At 47.9% G+C, this 23,416-nt stretch overlaps 1 protein-coding gene across 1 annotated transcript in view; it reads right to left on the minus strand.

The window, feature by feature from the left end:
* Positions 1–23,416, minus strand: part of STAB2 (stabilin 2) — a 1,783,079-nt gene that overhangs the window by 945,849 nt on the left and 813,814 nt on the right. Inside the window, exon 38 of the mRNA XM_069629923.1 lies at positions 20,530–20,725. Within this exon, the coding sequence (XP_069486024.1) occupies positions 20,530–20,725 (196 nt within the window). The remainder of the gene's footprint in view (positions 1–20,529; positions 20,726–23,416) is intronic.

Raw genomic sequence — 23,416 nt, forward strand, 5'->3', positions numbered from 1 at the left:
TGGAGGAAGCAGGTAGCTCTGAATAACCTACCGCAAAAGGCAGCGGAGGCCCCAGCTGTAGTAGGAGCTAACAGAGACCCTATTTGCAAGGTCTCCTCTCACTCCCAACGCATGTTAGAAGGTAGCCATAGCGGCAGATCAAGCAGGCCTATCACATAAGCACAGTGAATCCCAGGCAGCCTGCTTATAGAGGCCCCACCGGCGGCTCTGCCGCATGTAGCCTCCGCCCACTCTATGGCTACCCTGAACCTGGGACTAAGGATAACGGCTCTGTCCCGGGGGCATACAGACTGTGCACCACAAGGCATCAACGCACAACCCCAGTAACCTTCAGAACCCCGAAGCATTGCGGGCCACACTCTACTTGAAAACTGAAGGGGTAGAGAGGGAACAAGACATCTCAACAAAGTTGACAAGAGCTGGGGGAATAACATTGGGCAGCCAGAGCCTTCCCAAGCATAGTAGCCAGACCAAAGACCAGGGACAACGTATTATAGCAAACTACATGACACTGAACTTCATGGACACACGCTATTCGCCTAGAAACTGGGGATGAAGTTAATGGTCCCATTCCAGCATCATACGGGCTGGGAGCCGAACAAAGCCATCAAATAGCCCTGGTAACCCCAGCAACCAAACAGAACATAGGGACTCGATCCAGAGACCCGGAGCTGCCTGACACCATTGCCTCGTTGGGCCCTCTCCTTCACATCACGATGGCCAAACATAAGTCTACGAAATCGGCTGACATTGCTAGCATGTTGCACCTGCAGGAGAAATCGAGGAAAGCAGACCCCATTGGAACCCATGCCACGTCGCCCGAAAGATCCCAGGGCCAATGGGCCAAGAAAGATGATTTCCAAGCCCTCTTAGCAGATATTAAGATGGAATTTTGTAACTGCATGACAGAGGTATCGACTAAATGGCGGGACTGGACAATCGTATGGAAGAGTGGAACATAGGGTCAGCGAAACAAGGAACAGACCCTAGAGCACTTGACGTGAATTGGGGACCTGCAGTGGAAAATCCAAACCCTAGAAGATAATAGCAAGAGAATTCAACGTAAACAGGAAGATTTGGAAACTAGAGCCTGCAGGAATAATATTTGCATTAGAGGAATCCCTGCCTCGATAACAGATCGGGCCCTGCCGACGTACGTCAGCGACCTCTTCCAGACCCTCCTTCCTAACAGCGACCAGTCACTACTCATGCTGGATCGCACCCAAAGACTATGAGACCGTAGAGGTTCACCATTAACAGATGCACCCGAGGTAATCACCAGGGTCCATTTCTTCTCTACGAAACAAGAAATCATGTCTGCAAGCCGAACGCAAGGGGACCTGACATTGTAAGGGGCTTCTATTCAAATCTTTCAGGACCTAGCGCCTACCCCTTAGACTGCTAGCGATCTTGCTCCAGGACCAAAAAATTAAATAAATACTAGTGGCTCTTCCCGGTAGTGCTCCAATTTCCGTTCGATGTCCAAACACGCATAATTCACTCCCTTGAAGAGGCAGGAGCAATCATGGGTGGGGAACTGGTAACTCCAGAAGAAGACTCGATGAATCCATCTCCAGATTAAGTGCAAGGCTTGACACCAAACTCACAACGAAACCGCTGGATGAAAGTCCCCAAAGCAAGAAAACTTCCTTCCTCCTAGAACGGTGCTAACCAACAGGAACACACACTCGGCTTTCGGGGCGTCCCACAATATGCCCCTGCCAAGAGAATGGACATACACTCTGGCCTAAAGCCCATCGGGACCAGTTTGGTATGGTTTTGGGTTTGGTTTTTGTTTTATTCGGAAGGGTCTACTGTTGATCAGTCCGATTTTCGGGCAACGTTTGGCCCCAGTTTTGATAAAGTTAAAACCAGGATGCAGCAGGCCAGGACTCGTAGCCCAGCACTAGAAGGCAAAACTTTGTAGACAGACCCCCTCATCCACTCCTGACCAGTGAAGAAAGACCATGGGAAGCCCCCCCACCACACTTAAAACTGTGCTATGTCTCACTGAACGTTAGGGGCCTGAACTCTCCAGCGAAACGTAAATCTACTTTCCGGCGTCTAAAGGATCTGCACAGTTCGGTGGTGTTCCTCCAAGAGACATGTCTGCCTTCTGCAGACTTTCTGCGGCTGCGAGACCGTGCATTTCCAAAGCAATACCTGGCATCCGGGGACAACAAAAAGGGTGGCACGGCAATCCTGCTAATGAAAGGGACACCATTCAGGGAGTGAGAGGTCCTACGGAGCCCTGAGGGCAGATATATCGCAACAAAAGGAGACCTTTTTGATCAGCTACACGCATTGATTGCTGTCTATGCCCCGAATGATGGACCGGAAACCTTCTATGCAGATGTAGAAACAACATTACTTCCTTTCCTTGAGGTTCAGCTGATCATACGAAGCGATTTTAATGGAGTCCCGAACCCTGTGGCAGACAAATCCCGTCCCCCTTCGCCTAGAGACTTTAGAATCGCAGTGAGCCTTTGCCAACTATTTTTAGGTCTTTTGGGGTCGTGGACACTTGGAGAGTCCTCCATCCAGACTCCTCAGACTTCTCATTCTTCTCACACGTCCGCTGCTCTTCTTCACGGATTGACATGATACTGGTTAGCCCATAACTGCTTTATTTCACGGATGAGGTGGAAATAGGTACAAGGGTCCTCTCTGATCACGCCCCCAATCCTGCTGACCACCATAATCTTTACCCCGAACCCCCAATGAAACCCCGATGGGCTCTCTATGAACCAATGCTTCACGACATGGCAGTCCGAGACGTCGTAACTAAAGCAATTCACAACTATTTAAAGGAGAACCCACAGACCTCACCTCTACGGTGACAAGATGGGACACCATGAAAGCATTGATAAGTGGGGAACTCATCGCCCAGGCAGTGGCATACAGGAAAAGGCGCAACGAGGGGAAGGAACAACTAGAAAAGGAAGTTGCAACAGCAGAAGCACTCCACAAGAAGAAATGGTCTCCCAAAGCGGCCAAGCTACTGAGGCTAGCCCACACTAAACTGGAGGGACATTATGTGAAAGACACGGCCCAGACTCTGATCAGAACAAAACAAAGCTACTATGCCAAGAGCAATAAGGCCAAAAGATACCTGGTCAGAAAATTTGCAAAAACCCGACGGCAAAACCTTATCACAGCCCTGAAAGACCCGGGAGGCACATTAATGTACAGGGAAGAGGCAAAGCTAAAAATAGCAACATCTCACCTTGCTGGCACACTGACAGCCTCCCCCCGATTGCAATCGCAGCAGGAGCAGTTCATAGCCATTGCCAAACTCCTGCACATATCACAAGCGGATAGATCCTCTTTGGAACGACCGATCACAGCCGACAAGGTTGCGGAAGTACTCAAATCTCTGACACCGAGGGCTCCAGGCCCCGATGGCTATCCACCGACATTTTTCAAACTTTTCCAACCTCTCCTTCTAGGCCCAATGACGGATCTTTTCAACTCTTTCCGTGACACAGGCACTATAACTCCATCTATGCAAGAATCAGTCACAATCATGCTCTTGAAACCTGGGAAAGATCTGAGGGAATGTACGTCATAGAGACCCATATCTCAGCTTAACGCAGATGCAAACATCTACTCCAAGATACTGGCAAATAGACTGGCATTGATCTTACCATCCATTATAGACCCCGATCAGACGGGCTTTATCAGGGGAAGGAGCACAGGAGACAACATCAGGCGAGTTCTTAACCTCATCGAAGTAGCCACGCGAGATCTGCAGGAATTAGCAGTTTTGACCTTGGATGCCACGAAGGCCTTTGACAGGGTGGACTGGACCTTCATGCAACTCACGCTGGAAGTCTTTCAGTTCGGCCCCACGCTTCACAAGATGCTACTAGCCAACTACCACGCCCCCAAGACCTCCCTAAGGATGAACCAAAAATGTTCTGCCTCGATTCCACTCTCGTGTGGGACGAGACAAGGCTGCCCGCTCTCTCCCCTGATCTTCGCCCTCGTGATGGAACCGTTGGCACAGAGAATCCTCTTGAACGACAACATAGCAGGTTTGGATATAAACGGAGAGGAATTCAAGATCTCACTATACACAGATGATGTGATGATTTCCCTCACTAGCTGTCAATCCTCGCTTCCCGCTACTCTAGCGGAACTGGAACCCTGTGAACTGGTAGCAGGGTTTGCAGTCAATTACACCAAATCGGAGGCGATGGCAGTACATATACGAGGAGTTACCATGAGAGACTAAAATGCAGCACTACCTCCTCCTACCTCGGAATACACCTGGTTGCAGACCCTAAACAGCTATATGCAGCAAACTCCCCCCCCCCCTACAAGGAGATAGAAGTCGATCTGAAGAGATTGCAAGAACAAGAAATATCTTTGTTATGCAGAATTACAGCACGTAAAATGAATCTGTTGCCTAGATTACTGTACCTATGTTCGACCCTCCCGGTGAGCCCCCAAAACAACCCCTGATCCAGCTACATAAGCAGATGTCGAATCCGACTGGAAAGGGGGTAAGGCTAGAATCCCATTGAAAGTCATGCCTGGAGCGGCCAAGTAGGGAGGCATGGGGTACCCAATCTCTCAAATTACTATATGGCAGCTCAGCTAGCACACGCCGCCCACAGCCTGGGTGGAACAGACAAGCCCCCCAAAGTGGACCTGGATTGAACAGGCTAAATGCCCCCTCCGGCTGAGCTCTCTGCTACACGTATCAGGCGCAGCACGTAGCTGCCGGGAGACTACCCTGTCATCTACCAGAACCACTCTGGACACATGGGCGTGGGCCCTGCGTAGGAAGAAACTCCCTGAGGGCCTCCGGAACCCAGATTTCTCCATGGGAATGGACACAGCACATTTCAGCAAGTGGTCCTGAGGGGGACTTCAAAACCTATGACAGCTGTTCGAGGACGGAGCCCCTCTCTCCTTTGAAGAATGCAAGAGCCGCTTTCAGTTGACAGAAGTGGAGAGGTTCACATATGCCCAGATTAGGCACTGTATCCCACAGCCAGCGGTTCGCCGGGTGGCCACGAGGGACCTCCACTCCATTGAACATGCAATGAGAGAAGGCCTGCGCCGGGGACTGATCACCAAACTATACAAGCTACTGCATGTCGATATGTTGGCGACCAAACCGGCATACATGACCAGATGGGAGGCAGACCTAGGGCACCCCATAGAGGATCACATGTGGGTAGACATCTGGACTAGGATCAATTCTGCTTCTAGATGCATAACCAACAAGGAATGTGCTCTAAAACTCCTCCACCGTTGTTATGTTCTTGCTTATTTCGCACCGGTAGCCCGCAGGCATCAGAGCGTTGGTATTTTCCGCCAGAGCGCCTGCACTACTTTCAGAAATCAATAGACCCGAACTGCTGGAGGCAATGTGGAGCTCGATGTGGTGGGAATGCCCGAAAGCACAGACCTTCTGGGTTAGGTCTTACGACTCATTGAAACCATGACCCAGCATAAACTGCCTATGGACCCAGAGGCGATCGTGCTGGGAGTGCCAAATCCAGAGAGCTATCCAAAGGCCGGTCGTTCCGCCAAACTGCTTACTCAGCTGCTTCTGGTGGCCAAGATAACCCTGGCACGGAAAAAATGGAAGACACAGGAGGGCCCCCTGATACTCCTCTGGTGGATCAAAGTCTGGGAGATCCTGGTGGCCGAAAAGGTCACAGCGGCGAAGGAAGGAACATTACACCGATTTACGGACTGTTGGTCCCCCCGTTCCTGGACTACCACAGCCAATTCCCAGCATTGACCTCCCAGCCACAGTTGGTGAAACGCTTCCTCAGACCATAGCGAACAATGGAAGACCCAAAGGCTGGATGGCCGGGAGAGGGTTTTGGGGCGGGAGTGGGGCTACTCTGAAATAACTGATGTATCATAATTACTTGCCTTAGACTTGTAACTGCATTGAACCTGTTGTATCCGGAAATAAATAAAGTTGTTAAAAAAAAAATAATAATATTGGCGAAGCTAAGTCAACAAGTAGGAGGAATCTCATGCTTTCGGACTCGTTGTCAGGGCCAACAGCTGGATACAAGTTAAAGAGAATACGTTTTATCTTTATTCATAGGTTCATAGGTTCATAGGGTACTGGGAATGGATTTCTGGAAGGAACAATGGGCCTTGGCACTGATAACCTTATGGCTTCGTCTTTGGGCGAATGCACACGCTAGTTTATGCCACTTTATTAACAGGACACTAATGTCAAGGGATAACTGGAGAAAATCCAGTGGCTGGTATTCATTGCTGAAGCTTTGTCCCGTAGTAACATTCGGGTATTTTCCCCTCCTGACAATTGAGTCAAATGAGATCCTATAAAAGTATCCTGGGCCAGGCAATAAAGGTGAAAAGGGATCTCAGCTAGAGTGCACATGGTGATCAGCCGGGTGAAGGAGATCCAGCCCTATCGCATCTGGGGCTCTAAAAGAGGAGATCGCTGGCAGATCACGCGTGCTAGATTTGATTGTCTACAACTGAGGGGAACAATGGCAAAATGTATCAGGCTGTGCAGCATGTGGAGCAGACAGAGAGGATCTGTATCATCTCCTGTTGTTCTGCCCAGCATATAACACTATTAGACGGACATCTCTATTGCCGGTCCGTAGGTCCGCTAACATCCCCGCCTACAGGCCAGCAGTCCTGTTTCTTTTGGCTGCCGACTCTGTACTGATAGCGTGGGCATTATTACGCTTTTTGAAAATAGCGATGTTTCAAAGAAAGGGGATTCTGACCCAACTGCTCTAAAAAGAATGGCTTCAAATCAGGATAATGCGTGTGCATTTTAACAAGAAACGGTATTGGCTGTTGCGAATTGGTTGCATCCTGCTGCTTCATTTTTCTCTTCAGTACTTTTATGAATGTCCATAACTTGCGGATCATGCAGTATGTACTTTACTTTAATTAATCAAATATGTACTGGACTTCATGAATTGTTTGTATTTTCTTTCTTTCTTTCTTTCTTTCTTTCTTTCTTTCTTTCTTTCTTTCTTTCTTTCTTTCTTTCTTTCTTTCTTTCTTTCTTTCTTCCTTTCTTTCTCTATTTTATTTTTTAGAGAGCTCCGTTTTATAATGTTTTTTTTAGTTAGGGACACCGTATTTTTATGCAAGAGGAAATGGTAACTTATGTCATGTAGTGTGTCTTTGTATTTTGTATGCGTTTGATGGATTAATTTGATCTGAATAATCATATTGACTGACTACAGCAACTTTTAGGAGTGGAAAAACCCACATTCTGGGCCCATCTGTTTGGATGTTTCTCCAAGTACGAAACTTCATCTAGTGGCCTACAGGTGTTTTCTCTAAATATGTAATTGAATACATTTCTAAAACTACACTATAAAGAGCCGAAAAGCACACAATTATAGAAGGCAGAGCTTCATAAGAGCCACACTTTACAGCTATTATACACCCGGTGGTGCTAGGCAAAACACTATAAACAAAGCTCTCTATGGTAGAAGGGGCCTTGCATGCACTCCAACAAGCTTTATTAGTCTATATCTAGCTTCTGTTAACTAAATCTTTTTGACCCATTTACATTAACATTACTAGTAAGTCATTTCTCCTTCAAAGGATTGCTTTTCCCGCAGATTCCTCACCAGATAGACTAACAAAGCAGTATAGAGTGTGGAGGCGGGATGAAACCCTCAGACAAGGAAGGTCTGCAAAACCACTCTACCGAATCGAGCGTCTGAACCACCTGTTACATCCAGGCAGTAATTCTTGATGAACGTGTGGAGAGACGACCACGTCGCTGCTCAACATGTTTTCCTTACTTGCAGACCCCTCTGAAATGCAGATGAGGCTGCCATACCCATGGTTGAATGTGCCCTGATGCCTGGTCACAGATCTTTACCTGCTCTCTGATAACATTCTGCAATTCTGCGAGTTATCCACCGAGAGATAGTCTGTTTTGACACAGCCAAACCATTGCAGGATAAAGAGAAATCCGCAAAAGGTTGGTCATCTCGCCTGAATTCCCGTGTCCTAGCCACATAAAAGCTGAGAGCCCACTTAGGGTCCAGTCTGCACAGCCTCTCCTCATCTTTAGAAGGATGTGGGGGAGGATAAAATACTGGCAAATCAGTGCTCTGCGACACGTGAAATTCAGAGACCCCTTTAAGTAGAAATTTAGGAAGCACCTTGAGTGAAGCTTTCTCCTTGAAGAATCGCAGAAAAGGGGGTTTGCAGGATAAGGCCTGCAGTTCACACACATGTCTTGCTGACATTATTGCCACCAGGAAAGCTGTTTTCAGGGTAATCAGCCTGATATGGCATAAATGCATGGGCTCAAACGGAGCAGCCATCAAGAATGCCAAGACTAAGTTTAGGTCCCAGTCTGGAACCAAAAATGGGGCAGTCGGAAAACCTATTTGCAGGAATTGGGTCATAACCGGATCGTGAAGAAGGGTCCTTGATTTGGAGACCAAAACAGACAAAGCCGCCAAGTAACCTTTGACTGAACCAATCTAAAGGCCTTAAGAATCCAGTGACTAAAGAAACTCCATCACTGTAGTGGTGGAACAAACAATAGGGTCTATCCTGTGTTCCCTGCACCACACCTCAAATTTTCAACTAAGTACACACATTAAGGAGAGTGATTGTTATACCTCTGAGTGATATGAATTAGGTCGAATTTCCGTTTTGGGCGCATATCTCCCCACTTGTGAGTCCCCCAGCACTTTTGGCTGGACTCTTGGATGTCTACCAGTTCTCCTGAGTGAGTGGGAACCCTTTTCCACACTCACTCAGACTTTTACTCTACCTTTACTTTCCTCCATCTTTTAAGGCATCTGCAATGCATTATTTCAGCACGCAGCACTTTTTGTGCAGTGTTGCTGGGAGCTCCTTGAGCTGCCCTTTTTCTTTTCCTCGTGATAACAGCCATTACCAAGGACAGGGGGATACTTTTTATCCTACCTGAATTTTATTTAATGGGGTGCTGAGGGGGCACAATGAATCCCTTTTTCTACTTCTCCTCTAACTTTCTAGTTAAAGTGACAAGTTCATCTGAGTGGCTGGTGGCAGTGGATCATTTCTACCGACTTTTTGTGACCTTTACAGTCGGTCTGCTATCGCAGCTAAGGTAAGGGACACATGAGTCACCATTGACCTAAAATGGGGCCTGTACTTTTTTCCGCCAACTCCTTGTCCTTTCTTGGGCCTTCTTCTACCTTCTTGAGTGGGGGAGGTCCTGCTAGGTATTTTGTCTTTGGCATGCTTCCTTGCGAAAGCCCACCAAGGCTCTCTTGAGTGCCTGAAAGGACAGGAAGTGCAGGAGGTGACCGAAACTCCCCTGGTCTTTGTCCTGCAGTGTGTCCGTCTGGATCCAGTTCAAACTGGGAGGCTGGCTGTCCTTTTGGGAGGCTTGAATGGTAATTGGTGAATCCCGATGTTTTTCATGCATAAAAGTCAAGGGTTCTGGAGCAAAAGGTAGAGTTGATCAATGGAAAGAAGAATCCTAAGAAGAAGGAAGTCTAGAGCCACCTCCAGCGACCGCCAGTGACTGCTGAGTAACTGCTGCTGCACCAACCTCCTCTTCTGCTCAACAGGTAAGATCCAGACCGGACGACGTCCTACTTCCACCAGTCTCGAGACCAGTTGAGATGTGTTCAAAATGTGTTAGCAAACAGTATTTAATTCATAACTCCCAGGATATATACGTTTTGACTCAGTTCAGTAAGTATGCTCACTGAGGCCTTCAAAAATTCAAAATGTGTTAGCAAGCATTATTTAATTCATATCACCCAGGATATACGTTTTGACTCACTGAGGCCTCCCTTGACGCGCCTCAACCATCCTGGGCTGCAATCTTCCAATACACTTTGACTTGGGCCATTTTGCTGTACATCATCTCCCGAAGTGCGATTTCGACTGGAATCTTGGGGGCATCCTTCTGGGCCTACATTGACTCTTTTCCACTCCTATACGTCTTCTCAACCAAGTTGGAGACCAAGAAACGACTCAAAGACCTAGTATCGTGAAGATCGTCTGCTGGGCATCCCATCACAAGAAGCTGTCTGCTCCTGCCAAAAGTTCTTTCTTCAGCCTCCAGGACAAGAATCCGAAAAGGAGCTGCTGTCCCCTCACATTGGAAACCCGCAAATGTCATTCTCTTCTTTTTTCAGAATAGGTACTGTCCTGCTCCTAGGTGTTCACCTGAGTGCTTGCTGTGTTGATCTGTGCTCCTACTGAGCTTCCTAAGACACTTTGGGGTGGAAACCCCTATAGTGTTGCTCCAGGCCTAAGGATAGCGGTCCTTTTGGCTACAATCCTCCAGGGGGTCCGCCTGACCTCCTTGAACCCTCTTTATACTTAACATTTTACCTACCTGCAACATTTAAGAATCCTGATAAACTTTTAACTTTGACAACATTTGCCTTCCTTTATTCTTCCGCCCACGGGCTCTGGTCAACCAGTGTCCTAACTGACTTTGAGACTCTCATTCCCAGATAGAGCTGGAATTCCTAAAGTATAGCCTGCCCAGAGTTACTTACCAGTATCCATGTCGCATTAGAATGTTGGTTGAAGAATTGAGTTGCTATTTTGAATGCTACTCTGACTACTTACCTGTATATTATCTAAAGTCTACCGATGAATTGAGTAATGCCATGGATGTCATTTGGAGGTAACTAGGGGTCACTGCTGTGACCCCCTGATGACTTCCTTGTGCCCCTGGCACTGCCACTGCGATCCCTGGTCAATTGCACATGCAGTACAAAAACGAAAATAAAACGGGCTCTATGTGTTGGGCCTTCTAGCATCCATTAAAAAAATGTGTGTTTGGGCACTGCATGCTGCAAATGCACATCAACTTGCACTCCACACTTAACACATGTAATGATACCACATTGTACGCTATAAACTAATACCTGCAGTGCTTTTTGTAGACCGCTGTATCAGTGTAACTTGTGTTCAGCAATAAGACACTTAACTCAGAGAACGCTGTATTTTTGGTGAGTGCTTGGTGAGTACTAAACACTGATGGCTGCCTCAATGCCCGCATATATCCTGGTTATTATTGGTTAGTGAGGGACCAGAAATTGAGGAATACAAGTTCACATATTCCGTTCCACAGGAGTTTCCAACTGAGGTATCACCCCATTAAAAATAAATGGAATAGGAACATGAACATGTTGGGAGCCTAGACTGCCTGTCTTTGTATTTGCTGTCCCCAGAGGTAGGTATAAGACACCCTGCTAGTGGATCTTTGACTCCTATTTCCCGAGTGCTGCATCACTATCTGCAGCCCTCCACACGTCACATGTTGAAGTTCTAGTAAGTTAGCTCAGTGGGGTAATGCATCTGCTGTAGACGAGAGAGAGGAAGAGAGTGTGTGTGAGATGTATAGATGTCTGTGTATGACCTAAATGTTGAAAACGGAAAGTATAGTACGTTAGTTCTAAAGGTTAAAGGAATGGTTCACCCAAAAATGTTTATTTCAAAAATAGATAGGCAATATAAAAAAAAAACGATTGGCATTTTTTTTTTGGAAGTCCCTAATAGCACTTACCGAGATGCAGCTGCAGCTTTTCTGCCTGTAGTCTCCGGTCCGCGTCCTCCAAGTCCCGGCACCAATGAAGGAAAAGCACCCAGTGGTAGCTTTTGTTTACTGCAGCTGGCTGGCTTTTCCTTCATTAGTGCCGCAAAAGAAAAAGCCAGGACAGGTGGGCATCCATTTCACAAAATGGATGCGCCCATGTGCTTGCTTTTGCACATTTTTGAGTTTGAATTGCTCAAAATTTTACATAGCGACTTCGAGAAAAAAAAATGGCAATCGTTTTTTTTTTCCATTGCCTATCTATTTTTGAAAAAATAAATTTTGGGCGAACCATTCCTTTAATGTGCCTACTTCAGAGATGTGTATCAGTTTGCAAGTAGCCGGCAGGTCACAGGTAACAATTCCAGGAGAGATGTTTGCAATACAATGATACTGATTAGAAATGAATAAGACATTACTTACTGGTTACTTTAGCTCTGAAGGCTAGCACATTTTTGATTGGTTTGTTATTGTATTTGTAGTTTTCCGTTTTTCTATTTGTCAGGGAATGCAGATCTGCACATGCCTTTTTAGGAGCAACATCATTCTTACTTTTCATTCACAGGTATTACCTGGGTTAGTTCTGTTTTTGGGCACCATTTATTTTTCTTTCAGAGTGTGTTGTCAACCATGACGTGGCCTCTTAGCTGCTGTGCCCGACCCAGGGCTCATACCCTTTCTTTTGTTTTATGTTGCCCTTTTTTGTAGAAAGTCTATAATGTGCCCCCACGCGACTCTCCAGCATAATATTGCTCTTTATTGTGCCTGTGCTAGAGAAACATAGTGTTTTTCCATGACTTCTTATATTTTTTATTTTGCCTACTGTATTTGGGAACACTTAGTTTTCTGCAGCACAGAATTAGTCTTGTTTAATTGAGTTCAGGATAAGGAAAAACTGATCAGGACCCACCACAATGTAATTGTGTGGCTACAGATAGCAGACAGTCCCCTCTGAGCCACTTTACAATGATTGAACCCATGGCACCCATGGTCTGTAGGAGGTCCACAGATTGCAGAAGCAGCTGCAAGCAACCTAACCTACCATTATATATAATCAGATGTTGGATTTAGGACCCGACTATTACCCAAAGATCTCTGCAAAAGTCCCTTTTAATCATGAGCTCTCTCACAGGCAGAGAGGCATGTGGTCTGATGGATAAAGAGGATAAACATAGATATGTTTAGCAGGTGCATGAACACATGTGTGAGGGTCTTTGAAACATGCTGACTGCACGTTAGGCTACAATCGACATACTGTATTATGACAGAACCTGGGAATATGGGTCTTTACTTGACATATGATCACTGACCTGAATACCTATAATTGATGTAAGATGGCAGTAAATGGCCACATGAGGGTGAAGTGGAATATACAGGACTGCGCCCTAGCCTATGTTTGTTCTACGGAGTCTACCCCTGCTATATCCCGACCCCCCCATGGTCGATCGTATCAAGGCAGCTCCCTGGTTAAAATGTGGCTGGTATTTAGAATAGTCTGAAGTCTTCTTTAGTATCAATTTGATATTTTATGTAATGTAAGTTTATGTAGGTTTTCTTACACCTGTCAGTCACTTTCGGTGAAGTAATCAGTGGTAAATGTCATGTGATGTTATTTCATGTGATGTCATCAGGCTGGAAGATCTTAATACATCACTTCCTGGCCTATTGGCGAATTGACGTCCCTGAGTAATGCTCAGCAAATATTTTACTCTATGTATGTGAATAAGTTTACTTACCTGTAATTCTAGTATTGGGTTAGTTTGCCTTAGTGTTTATAAGAAATAACCATATTTCTATAAAACCATTCTTGATTATAAGTGTGCTGTGAGGTCTTTGTACTTACCTACACTCCTTCTTCCTCCTAGACTAAGCCTGGCTGCTCGTCCATTGCTACCAAGCCTTTTGCGTAGTTCAGGCCAAACCTAAGAATTAGAGCCCTATACTCCTAAGAGTGAGTCTTCTACAGTCCTACCTACCACAGGTGGACTTTAGTAAAACTCCCTAACAATATACAGTGAGAAACGTCTTCTAAGGGGTGTAGAGTGAGAGAGTCTAGTTTATAATGAGTGACATGCACTGCAAAGGGGATGTGCTACGCAATGAGCAATGAGCGTTTCAATGAAGATGAAGGAGAAGGCACTTTTATGGTGAGGATAGGCATTTTAATTGGAATTATGTTCTACAATGAGTGGGAGAAATTACTTACCTTTAATGTTCTTTCTATGGATTCTTCTTCCGCAGATTCCTCACCAGACAGATATACATTCCAGCGTCAGCTGCTCGGATACCTTTTTAACACGGAGCGTAGTGCACCTCGACTCAGCCGTCGATCCTTTTTGACTCGATTTATTTATTATTTATTTATTTATTTATTTATTCGCATTTGTTAAGCGCACATACAGCCCATAGGGCATCGTGGCGCTTGTTACAGAGATGACTTGTTATACATACAAAGAAGTCATTACTTAGTTACAAGAGAGTAGTAAGGTGAAGATAGGAAAGGAAGAGGAGATGATGTTGTACGACGAGCTAGTTGAACAAGGTGGTTTTCAGTTTTTTTCGGAAGGCAAAGAGAGATGTTTCTGCTCTGAGTGTGCTAGGAAGTGCGTTCCATAGCTTCGGTGCAATGTAAGGGAAGCTTATTCCACCTGCTCTGGCTCGTTTGATGCGTGGGACCCTAAGCTGGTTGGTGTGGCATTGTCTGGTTGGTCTAGTGGAGTGCGATCTGACTAGCGTGTCAGACAGGTAGGAAGGTGCAGATAGGTGAATACATTTATGTGCAGTGGTAAGTATTTTGAATGTGATGCGCTCTTTGACAGGTAGCCAGTGTGCTGCCTTTCTGGCTTGCGCGATGTGGTCCCGTTTAGGTATATTGAGGGCTGCTCTTAGTGCATTATTTTGTGTTGTTTGGAGTTTATTGAGATTAGTGGTGGAAGTACCAGCCAGTAGTGCATTACAATAATCTATCTTGGCTCCTATGGTGGCTCTTGCAATAGATAAGCAATTATCTTTGGTTAGGAATGGTTTAATGGCATTAATGAGCTTAGTGCTCAGAGCGGAGGCAGAGACAATGGAGTTGACTTGCTTGTCCATAGATAGTGATGCGTCAATGTGGACTCCTAGTGTTTTTACAGAAGGTAGAACTGGGATGACACAATTGTCTATGCAGAAGTTTGTGTAGAGAGGGTCGAGATTCTTGAGAGTGGATTTTTGGCCAAGGATGAGAATTTCGGTCTTGTCACCATTAAGACATAGGCCATTCGTGGCCATCCATGCTTGGATGGTGGTGTATATATTCTGGAGGGTGGTTGCGTCCTGGAGGTAGTGTTCTGTGAGCGGGAGGAGTACTTAGGGAATCGTCAGCGTAGTTGGTGTATGTGATCCCAAGTGCGTCCAATTTGTCAAAGAGAGGTTTGGTGAAAAGATTATAGAGAGTGGGGGCTGTACATGAACCCTGAGGGACTCCATACCTGATGGTGGTAGGCTCTGCGTTGGCTATATTGGAGAACACTTTCATCACTCTGCCTTTGAGGAAAGAGGTAATCCAATTTGTGGCTTGTTTGGAGAAATGAGCGGCCTGAGTTAGGTGGTTCGTGAGAATGGCATGATCGACTAAATCAAAAGCCGCTGAAAGGTCTAGGAGGAGCAGGAGGGCCGGCTTACCTTTATCTAGGATTAGATAAAGGGTTCCTCGCCCATTTCCCATTTCGATGCAGCGGTTGTCGACTCTGCACGTGACGTCAGTTGCCATATATACTACGCCCTCGTACCTCAGTTCCTCACCCATTTCCCCACCGAGCTGAGCCGTCACAGAGGAAAAATCCATAGGATTCGGGCAGAAAAATAGGACTTTACTGAAAGTCATTAATTGACAGAATTACAACAGCAAGGCATCGAACTGTACCTAACACATAATTATTCATAACCTCGTCCCATTAGAAAAGGACAACTAAATATCGACTGAAGACAACTTTTATAGTGGGCCGCATGAGAGGGTGATGAGGAATGTGCAGGAGAAGAATCCATAGAAAGAATATTACTGGTAAGTCATTTCTCCTTCAAATGATTGCTTTCTCCCACAGATTCCTCACCAGATAGACTAACAAAGCAGTATGGAGTGTGGAGGTGGGATGAAAGCCCTCTGACAAGGAAGCTCTGTAAAACCGCTCTACCAAATCGGGCGTCTGAACCACATGCTACATGGTATCTAGTGTTTCCATCGAAAAGGTTTCCAACTAAACCTTTTCCATTGAAAACTATCCATCGAAAAAATATGCATTGAATACATATATGTTAGGTAAAGGGTACATTTTCGTTGGAGTGGGTTTTTAAGGGTAAAAAAAAGGGGCTTGGGGTGGGACCCCCCAAAAAATAAAAACAAATATAAAAATTGCATTCGATGCAAAAGATTTCAATGGATGGGTTTTGATGCAAAAAACTTTTGTTGGAAAGTTTTCGTTGGAAAGACCATAAACCATGTTACATCAAGGCAGTAATGTTTGATTAACGTGTTGGATTCAGAGATCACTTTAAGTATAAATTTAGGATGCACCTTGAGTGAAACTTTCTCCTTGAAGAATCGCAGAAAAGGGGGATTGCAATATAAGGCCTGCAGATCACTCACACGTCTTGCTGAGGTGATCGCCACCAGTTAAGCTGTTTTCAGGGTAATCAGCCTGATATGGCATAACTGCATGGGCTCAAACAAAGCAGCCATCAAGAATGCCAAGACTAAGTTTAGATCCCAGTCTGGAACCAAAAACGGGGCAGGCGGAAAACCTATTTGCACAGTCCTTCAGGAATTGGGTCATAACCGGGATCGTCAAGAAGGATCCTTGATCAGGAGACCTCTCAAAAGCAGACAAAGCCGCCATGTAGCCTTTGACTGAACCAATCTAAAGGCCTGAAGAGGCCAGTGACTAAAGAAACTCCATCACTGTAGTCGTGGGACAAACAATAGGGCCTATCCTGTGTTCCCTGCACCACACCTCGAAATGTCTTCATATGGACGTTTACAGACATCTCGTAGATGGTCTGGTGCATCCAGTGGCACCTCAAGTACCTCAATATTATGCTCTCAAGAGCCACACATGTAGGTTGAGGGATTCTAGACTTGGTTGGAATACCTAACCTTTCAACTGGGATAAGAGGTCCGGAATCAGAGGAAGCCAGCTAAGTGGGCAGATGGAAATTTCCAGGAGTTCCGAGCACCATGTTTACCTGGCATTCAAGATCATGATGGCCCAGAACCTCCTCAACCTGGGAATCAAAGGGATGACAGGTATCGGTGGGAACACGTAATGGAGGGTGAAGATAGACTCCACTAGGAACACATTCCCTAGTGCACCCCTCACTGGGAAGTCCCTCGAGCAGAACTGCCAGCATGTCGTTTTGGTCTTCGTGGCAAACCGATCTACTGTCAGGGAACACTGCAGAGCAAAGATCTCTTCTAGGATTCTAGTACTTTGGGGCACACACGTGTGAGACCATACTCTGCCTTCTCAGAATGTTTGCCAACCCGTTCTCCGCTCCTGCCAATGGGCTGGAGAGACTGAGATCTGCTTCTCCAGCCACCAGAATCACAGTTGCAAGGCCTCCCTGCATAGGGTTAGGGACCACACACCTCCTTGCTTGTTGAGGTAATGCATGTCCACTGTGTTGTCGATCAGAATCAGCACATGTTTCCCCCTGAGGTAAGGCATGAAATTCATCAGAGCTAGCCTGATTGCATACAACTCCGGCCTGTTAATGTGTCAACGGTGTTCCCCTGGATACCAAAGAGTGTTCACTTGCAGATCACTGCAGTGAGCGCCATAGTCCTTCAGGGACACATCCGTCACCAACTGCACCTGTGGCCACGATGGCCAAAAGGAATCCCCCCGCTATCATGTCCTCCCTGCTGGCCCACCATTCGAGTTTGTTGGACACCGACTTCGACACCCTAAGGACGTCCTTCATGTTGTGGAAGTACAAGGACCATTGATCCCTCAAAGCCATTGAAGGGACCGCATCCACAGACTCTTTCCCCAGGGGGTGGGGGACCTTCTCTGCCTGGGTTTCAAGGACTGCTCTTATGAATTAGAGCTTCTGCATTGGTATGACCTGGGACTTCTGGAAATTCAAGGAGAAGCCCAAACCGTTAAGCAGGAAGCAGGTGTCCTCGAGCTGTGTCGATGCCTGTTCCGGAGACCTTCCAAGGATCAACCAGTCGTCCAGGTAATGGTAATACATGGGTGTCAAATCTCCTGAGGTTAGCCGCCACCACTGCCATCAGCTTGGAGAAGACCCTGAACGCATAGCTTTGGCTAAAGGGAGCACTCTGAACTGATAGTGAGCGTCCCCAATGACGAATCTCAGGAAACAACTGTACTTTCGATGGACCGGCACATGGAAATAGGTGTTCTGAAGGTCTAGCGACACCAACAAGCCCTGGAGCTGTATAGCACAGAGAATTTCTCTCAACGTGACCATCCTGAACTTATCCTGGCTCAGGAACTTGTTCAAGGCCCTGAGGTCCAGGATGGTAAGGAGTCCTCCTCCTTTCTTGGGTACCAGAGAGTAACAAGAACACCAGCCCAACCTTCTCTCTTCGGTTGGTACCTCTTCCACTGCACCCTTTAAAAGCAGGGCTCTCGGCTCTTCCTGGAGCTCCTGTTCTGGGTGCTGGGGGGTGGGGGTTGTCCGGCGGTCTTATCAAGAAGGGGAGGCAATATCCCCATCTGAGGAGCTGCAAAGCTCAGGCACCGGAGGTTATCCTCTTCCACCTGTCCCAGTGCTCAGACACCATCCCACCGACTGGGGAAACGCGGGGAGAACTCAAAGTGGATTAGCAGGCACCACTGCCTCTGATGCTGCTGATGAAGCCAGCTGTCCCTCAGAGGTCCCACTGCCCTGTCTGGGATGCGAGAAACGTCTCTGTCTCTGCTTGATCGGCGGTAGCTGTGCTTTCCTCCCCATGGGAACATGCTGCCTATAACCCCTGCCTCTGGAAGAGAAGGCACAAGATTGTTGGCAGGCTGCACCACTGCATGACCCAACGACTTCGCAGCAAGATTTGACTCTTTGAATTTCTCCAAAGATTCATCAACCTTATCCCAAAAAGGCGTTGGTCATCAAACACCATGTTCAACAGCTTGGCCTGCACATTCAGGGAAAATCCTGAGGTTTGGAGGTATTCCGCCCTCCAAAGCACCATGGATCTTCCCATGCATGGCCCACACAATCAGCGGTGTCCATACCCAGCTGAAGGGCTTGGCAAGCCACCTTCTTCCCATGATTTATCATGTCCAAGAAACCGTCCCTCACATCTCCTGTTGGGAGATGGTCTGCCGCATCGGCTACTGTCCTCCAGAGCACATGTGAGCACATGGCAAAGGCACAGCTGGCATTAATTGCCTTCAGTGCAATAATACCTGATCCTAAAATCTTCTTGACCAAAGGGTCTGTCTTTTCGGGCTCTCTGCAGTTGGCAAGTTGGAGGTGGACATCGCTGGTTGTGAGCTAACCGTGGTAGCTTGGACCACCAAACCCTCTGGGTTGGTATGAGTTGACAGTAAGTGAAGGTCCCCCATCGTTGGCTTATATTTCGTGGTCAACTCAGTGTCAACGACTGGCATGGAAGAGGATTGCTGCCATAGTGTCCTTGTGGGATCCCAGATAGTCGCATTGAAGGATACCGCTCTTTCGACTGGGGGCCTGCCCCTTATCCAGGATGTCAGTGAAGTCATAAGCCTGGAGCGGCTAAGTCGGGGTATCAAAGCCCAGGGCCAAAACCACCCTCTCCACTATTTTCTTGTGCTAGGCATTGGGGTGTCCATAGGGTGGTCAAATGAGCTATCAAACCTACTTGCCTTGTGCAGCCCCTCAGTTAAGGCCACCAGGTCAGCCTGGTCTGTGAAAAAATCATCACCCATACATCCCCTCTCACCCATCGTCTCCATTCCCAAGAGGACCGGATCACCCTCCACATTGAAGAACAACCTCATGGACTGGAAGAAACCCGACCTCGATTCCAGAATGAACAACTGGTCCTACATCGCCGGAACTGCCCAACAAGGCTTCCAAACGCCGATGCCTCGAGGGTCATCGCCGTCCTGGTCGATTTCGCAAGTGTCGAGGTGGAGCTCGAAGCGCGTGAGACCTGACGAGGGTACCTTGGTGCCGGCACCTCCTGGTGCAACTGATACCTGGACTGTCTGCAGCATTGAGACCGGAGCTGTACCCGCAGCTACCTTCTCAAATAGCTGAAGCATTTGGGTCTTGAATGACTCCCACTACTCTCTCAGGGAACCTGTATTCGGGAAACACTTACCCCGTTCCTCCGACGAACCAGTACCTTTTCTTCTTTTTGTGGGAGGATGAGGATGACGAATGGTGCAATTCACTGCATGAGTGGGAGCTCTTCTTTGCCTTTCTGCAGTGTCTACCCTTCTCAGGCGTGGGGCCTTCAGTAACAGGGCCCGATGACTTTGTGGTCGATCATGTTAGAGACTTCGAAAGAGGCTGACCGAAGGCCAATTTCGTTAATTGCTCCCTGATCGCATTCAGATTCATGTGCTGGCAGGAGTCACACTGTTCAATGTCGTGGTCCATCCTGAGGCGTCAGACGCAAATACTGTGCAGGTCTCTGATGGACTTCTTCGAGCCACAGTCCTTGTAGCGTTTAAAACCGAGAATTTAGAACCCGACATATCAGCATCAAGAGAAAATCTTTTAAGTCACTGAAAAAGTGTCGGTTCTGAACAGAGTGCCCAGCGTGTGGAAAAAAGGAACTGGAGTGTGGGGGTCTAGTGACATGCTATATGTACCACCAACATCACGTCTTGGCTCGGCCGGTATGTGGAGTCGACGGACGATGCCGTGCCGCATTATGCCCCATCTAGAAATGATTTTCGAGCTGCTGAGACTGGAGGGGATATGTATTTGTGAGAGAATGCAAGTCATTGAAACAACATTATAAGAGCACATCTGATAGAAGAACGCACCTTGATTGCAGGCTGGTCCGTATTTCCCTGGGACACAAGCCTCACAAGCTGTCCCAATGTATCCCTCTTCACATTGGCACACTCCAGTGCTGTTAATACCATCCAGGCATATACCATTCCCAAAGCAGGGGGCGCCGATTTTTCCAGGACAAGGTAAGCATTGTTGGCCAAAGAAACCATAGCAGCAAGCCTTGGTCTGCAAGACAGGAAGTAAGTCATGTGTTATGGCGAGCAGTACAGTCAAGTACCCCTGTAAAATAACAGTTGTTTAAAAAGAAACTCTTTTCACAGGCATTTCAAACAGAGAAAAGGTAGGCACAGTAAAAATAATTGAGCAAAGGCTTGAGTAGGACAGAATAGGAATTGAGAGCATAGAGGATGAAGGGGTGAGGAGACTGAGGGGGGAGGTCATGATAATTCATGGCAGGAGATGATTTGACCATTCAGAGGAAAGGAAAGCATGAAGCCTCGGGCCCAAGATTCTAAGAGCTGCTGAACACAGCTCTCTCCCAGGGACCCGTCCTGATGTGCTAAACAAGCTCTCTCCCAGTGACCCGTCCCGATGTGCTAAACACAGGTCTCTCCCAGGGACGCGTCCTGATGTGCTAAAGAAGCTCTCTCCCAGGGACCCGTCCCGATGTGCTAAACACAGCCCTCTCCCAGGGACCCATCCCGATGTGCTGAACACAGCTCTCTCCCAGGGACCAGTCCAGATGTGCTAATCACAGCTCTCTCCCAGGGACCAGTCCCGATGTGCTAAAAACAGCTCTCTCCCAGGGATCCTTACCAATGTGCTAAACACAGGTCTCTCCCAGTGACCCGTCCCGATGTGCTAAACACAGGTCTCTCCCAGGGACGCGTCCTGATGTGCTAAAGAAGCTCTCTCCCAGGGACCCGTCCCGATGTGCTAAACACAGCCCTCTCCCAGGGACCCATCCCGATGTGTTGAACACAGCTCTCTCCCAGGGACCAGTCCCAATGTGCTAAACACAGCTCTCTCCCAGGGACCAGTCCCGATGTGCTAAAAACAGCTCTCTCCCAGGGATCCTTACCAATGGGCTAAACACAGCTCTCTCCGAGGGACCCGTCCTGATGTGCTAAACACAGCTCTCTCCCAGAGACCTGTCCTGATGTGCTAAACAAGTTCTCTCCCAGGGACTGTCCCGATGTGCTAAACACAGCTCTCTCCCAGGGACCCGTCCTGATGTGCTAAACACAGCTCTCTCCCAGGGACCCGTCCCAATGTGCTAAACATAGCCCTCTCCCAGGGACCAGTCCCGTTGTGCTCAACACAGCTCTCTCCCAGGGACCCGTCCCGATGTGCTAAACACAGCTCTCTCCCAGGGACCGGTCCTGATGTGCTAAACACAGCTCTCTCCCAGGGATCCTTCCCGATGTGCTAAACACAGCTCTCTACAAGGGACCAGTCCCGATGTGCTGAAAACAGCTCTCTCCCAGGGACCAGTCCTGATGTGCTAAACACAGCTCTCTCCCAGGGACCCGTCCCGATGTGCTAAACACAGCTCTCTCCCAATGACCCGTCCTGAGGTGCTAAACAGAGCTCTCTCCCAGGGACCAGTCCTGATGTGCTAAACACATCTCTCTCCCAGGGACCCGTCCTGATGTGCTAAACACAGCTCTCTCCCAGGGATCCTTCCCGATGTGCTAAACACAGCTCTCTACCAGGGACCAGTCCCGATGTGCTGAAAAACAGCTCTCTTCCAGGGACCAGCCCCGACGTGCTGAACACAGCTCTCTCCCAAGGACCCATCCCGATGTGCTAAACACAGCTCTCTCCCAGGGACCCGTCCTGATGTGCTAAACACAGCTCTCTCCCAGGGACCCGTCCTGATGTGCTAAACATAGCTCTCTCCCAGGGACCAGTCCTGATGTGCTAAACACAGCTGTCTCCTAGGGTCCAGTCCTGATGTGCTAAACACAGCTCTCTCCCAGGGACCAGTCCCGATGTGATGAACACAGCTCTCTCCCAGGGACCCGTCCCAATGTGCTAAACACAGCTCTCTCCCAGGGACCCGTCCCAATGTGCTAAACACAGCTCTCTCCCAGGGACCAGTCCCGATGTGCTAAAGACAGCTCTCTCCAAGGGACCAGTCCTGATGTGCTAAACACAGCTCTCTCCCAGGGACCCGCCCCGATGTGCTCAACACAGCTCTCTTCCAGGGACCCGTCTCGATGTGCTAAACACAGCTCTCTCACAGGGACCCGTCCTAATGTGCTAAACATAGCTCTCTCCCAGGAACCCAGCCTGATGTGCTAAACACAGCTCTCTCCCAGGGACCCGTCCTAATGTGCTAAACATAGCTCTCTCCCAGGAACCCACCCTGATGTGCTAAGCACAGCTCTCTCCCAGGGACCAGTCCTGATGTGCTAAACACAGCTCTCTCCCAGGGACCCGTCCTGATGTTCTAAACACAGCTCTCTCCCAGGGACCCGCCCCGATGTGCTCAACACAGCTCTCGTCCAGAGACCCGTCTCGGTTTGTGCTAAACACAGCTCTCGTCCAGGGACCCATCCTAATGTGCTAAACACAGCTCTCTCCCAGGGACCCACCCCGATGTGCTAAGCAAAGCTCTCTCCCAGGGACCAGTCCTGATGTGCTAAACACAGCTCTCTGCCAGGAACCAGTCCTGATGTGCTAAACACAGCTCTCTCCAGGGGACCCGTCCCGATGTGCTAAACACAGCTTTCTGCCAGGGACCCGTCCTGATGTGCTAAACACAGCTCTCTGCCAGGGACCCACCCTGATGTGCTAAACACAGCTCTCTCCCAGGGACCCGTCCTAATGTGCTAAACACAGCTCTCTCCAGGGGACCCGTCCCGATGTGCTAAACACAGCTCTCTGCTAGGGACCCGTCCTGATGTGCTA

This window comes from Ambystoma mexicanum, chromosome 12 (assembly GCF_040938575.1).
Source record: "Ambystoma mexicanum isolate Mex_15411 chromosome 12, UKY_AmexF1_1, whole genome shotgun sequence".
In the NCBI taxonomy this organism is placed as follows: domain Eukaryota; kingdom Metazoa; phylum Chordata; class Amphibia; order Caudata; family Ambystomatidae; genus Ambystoma; species Ambystoma mexicanum.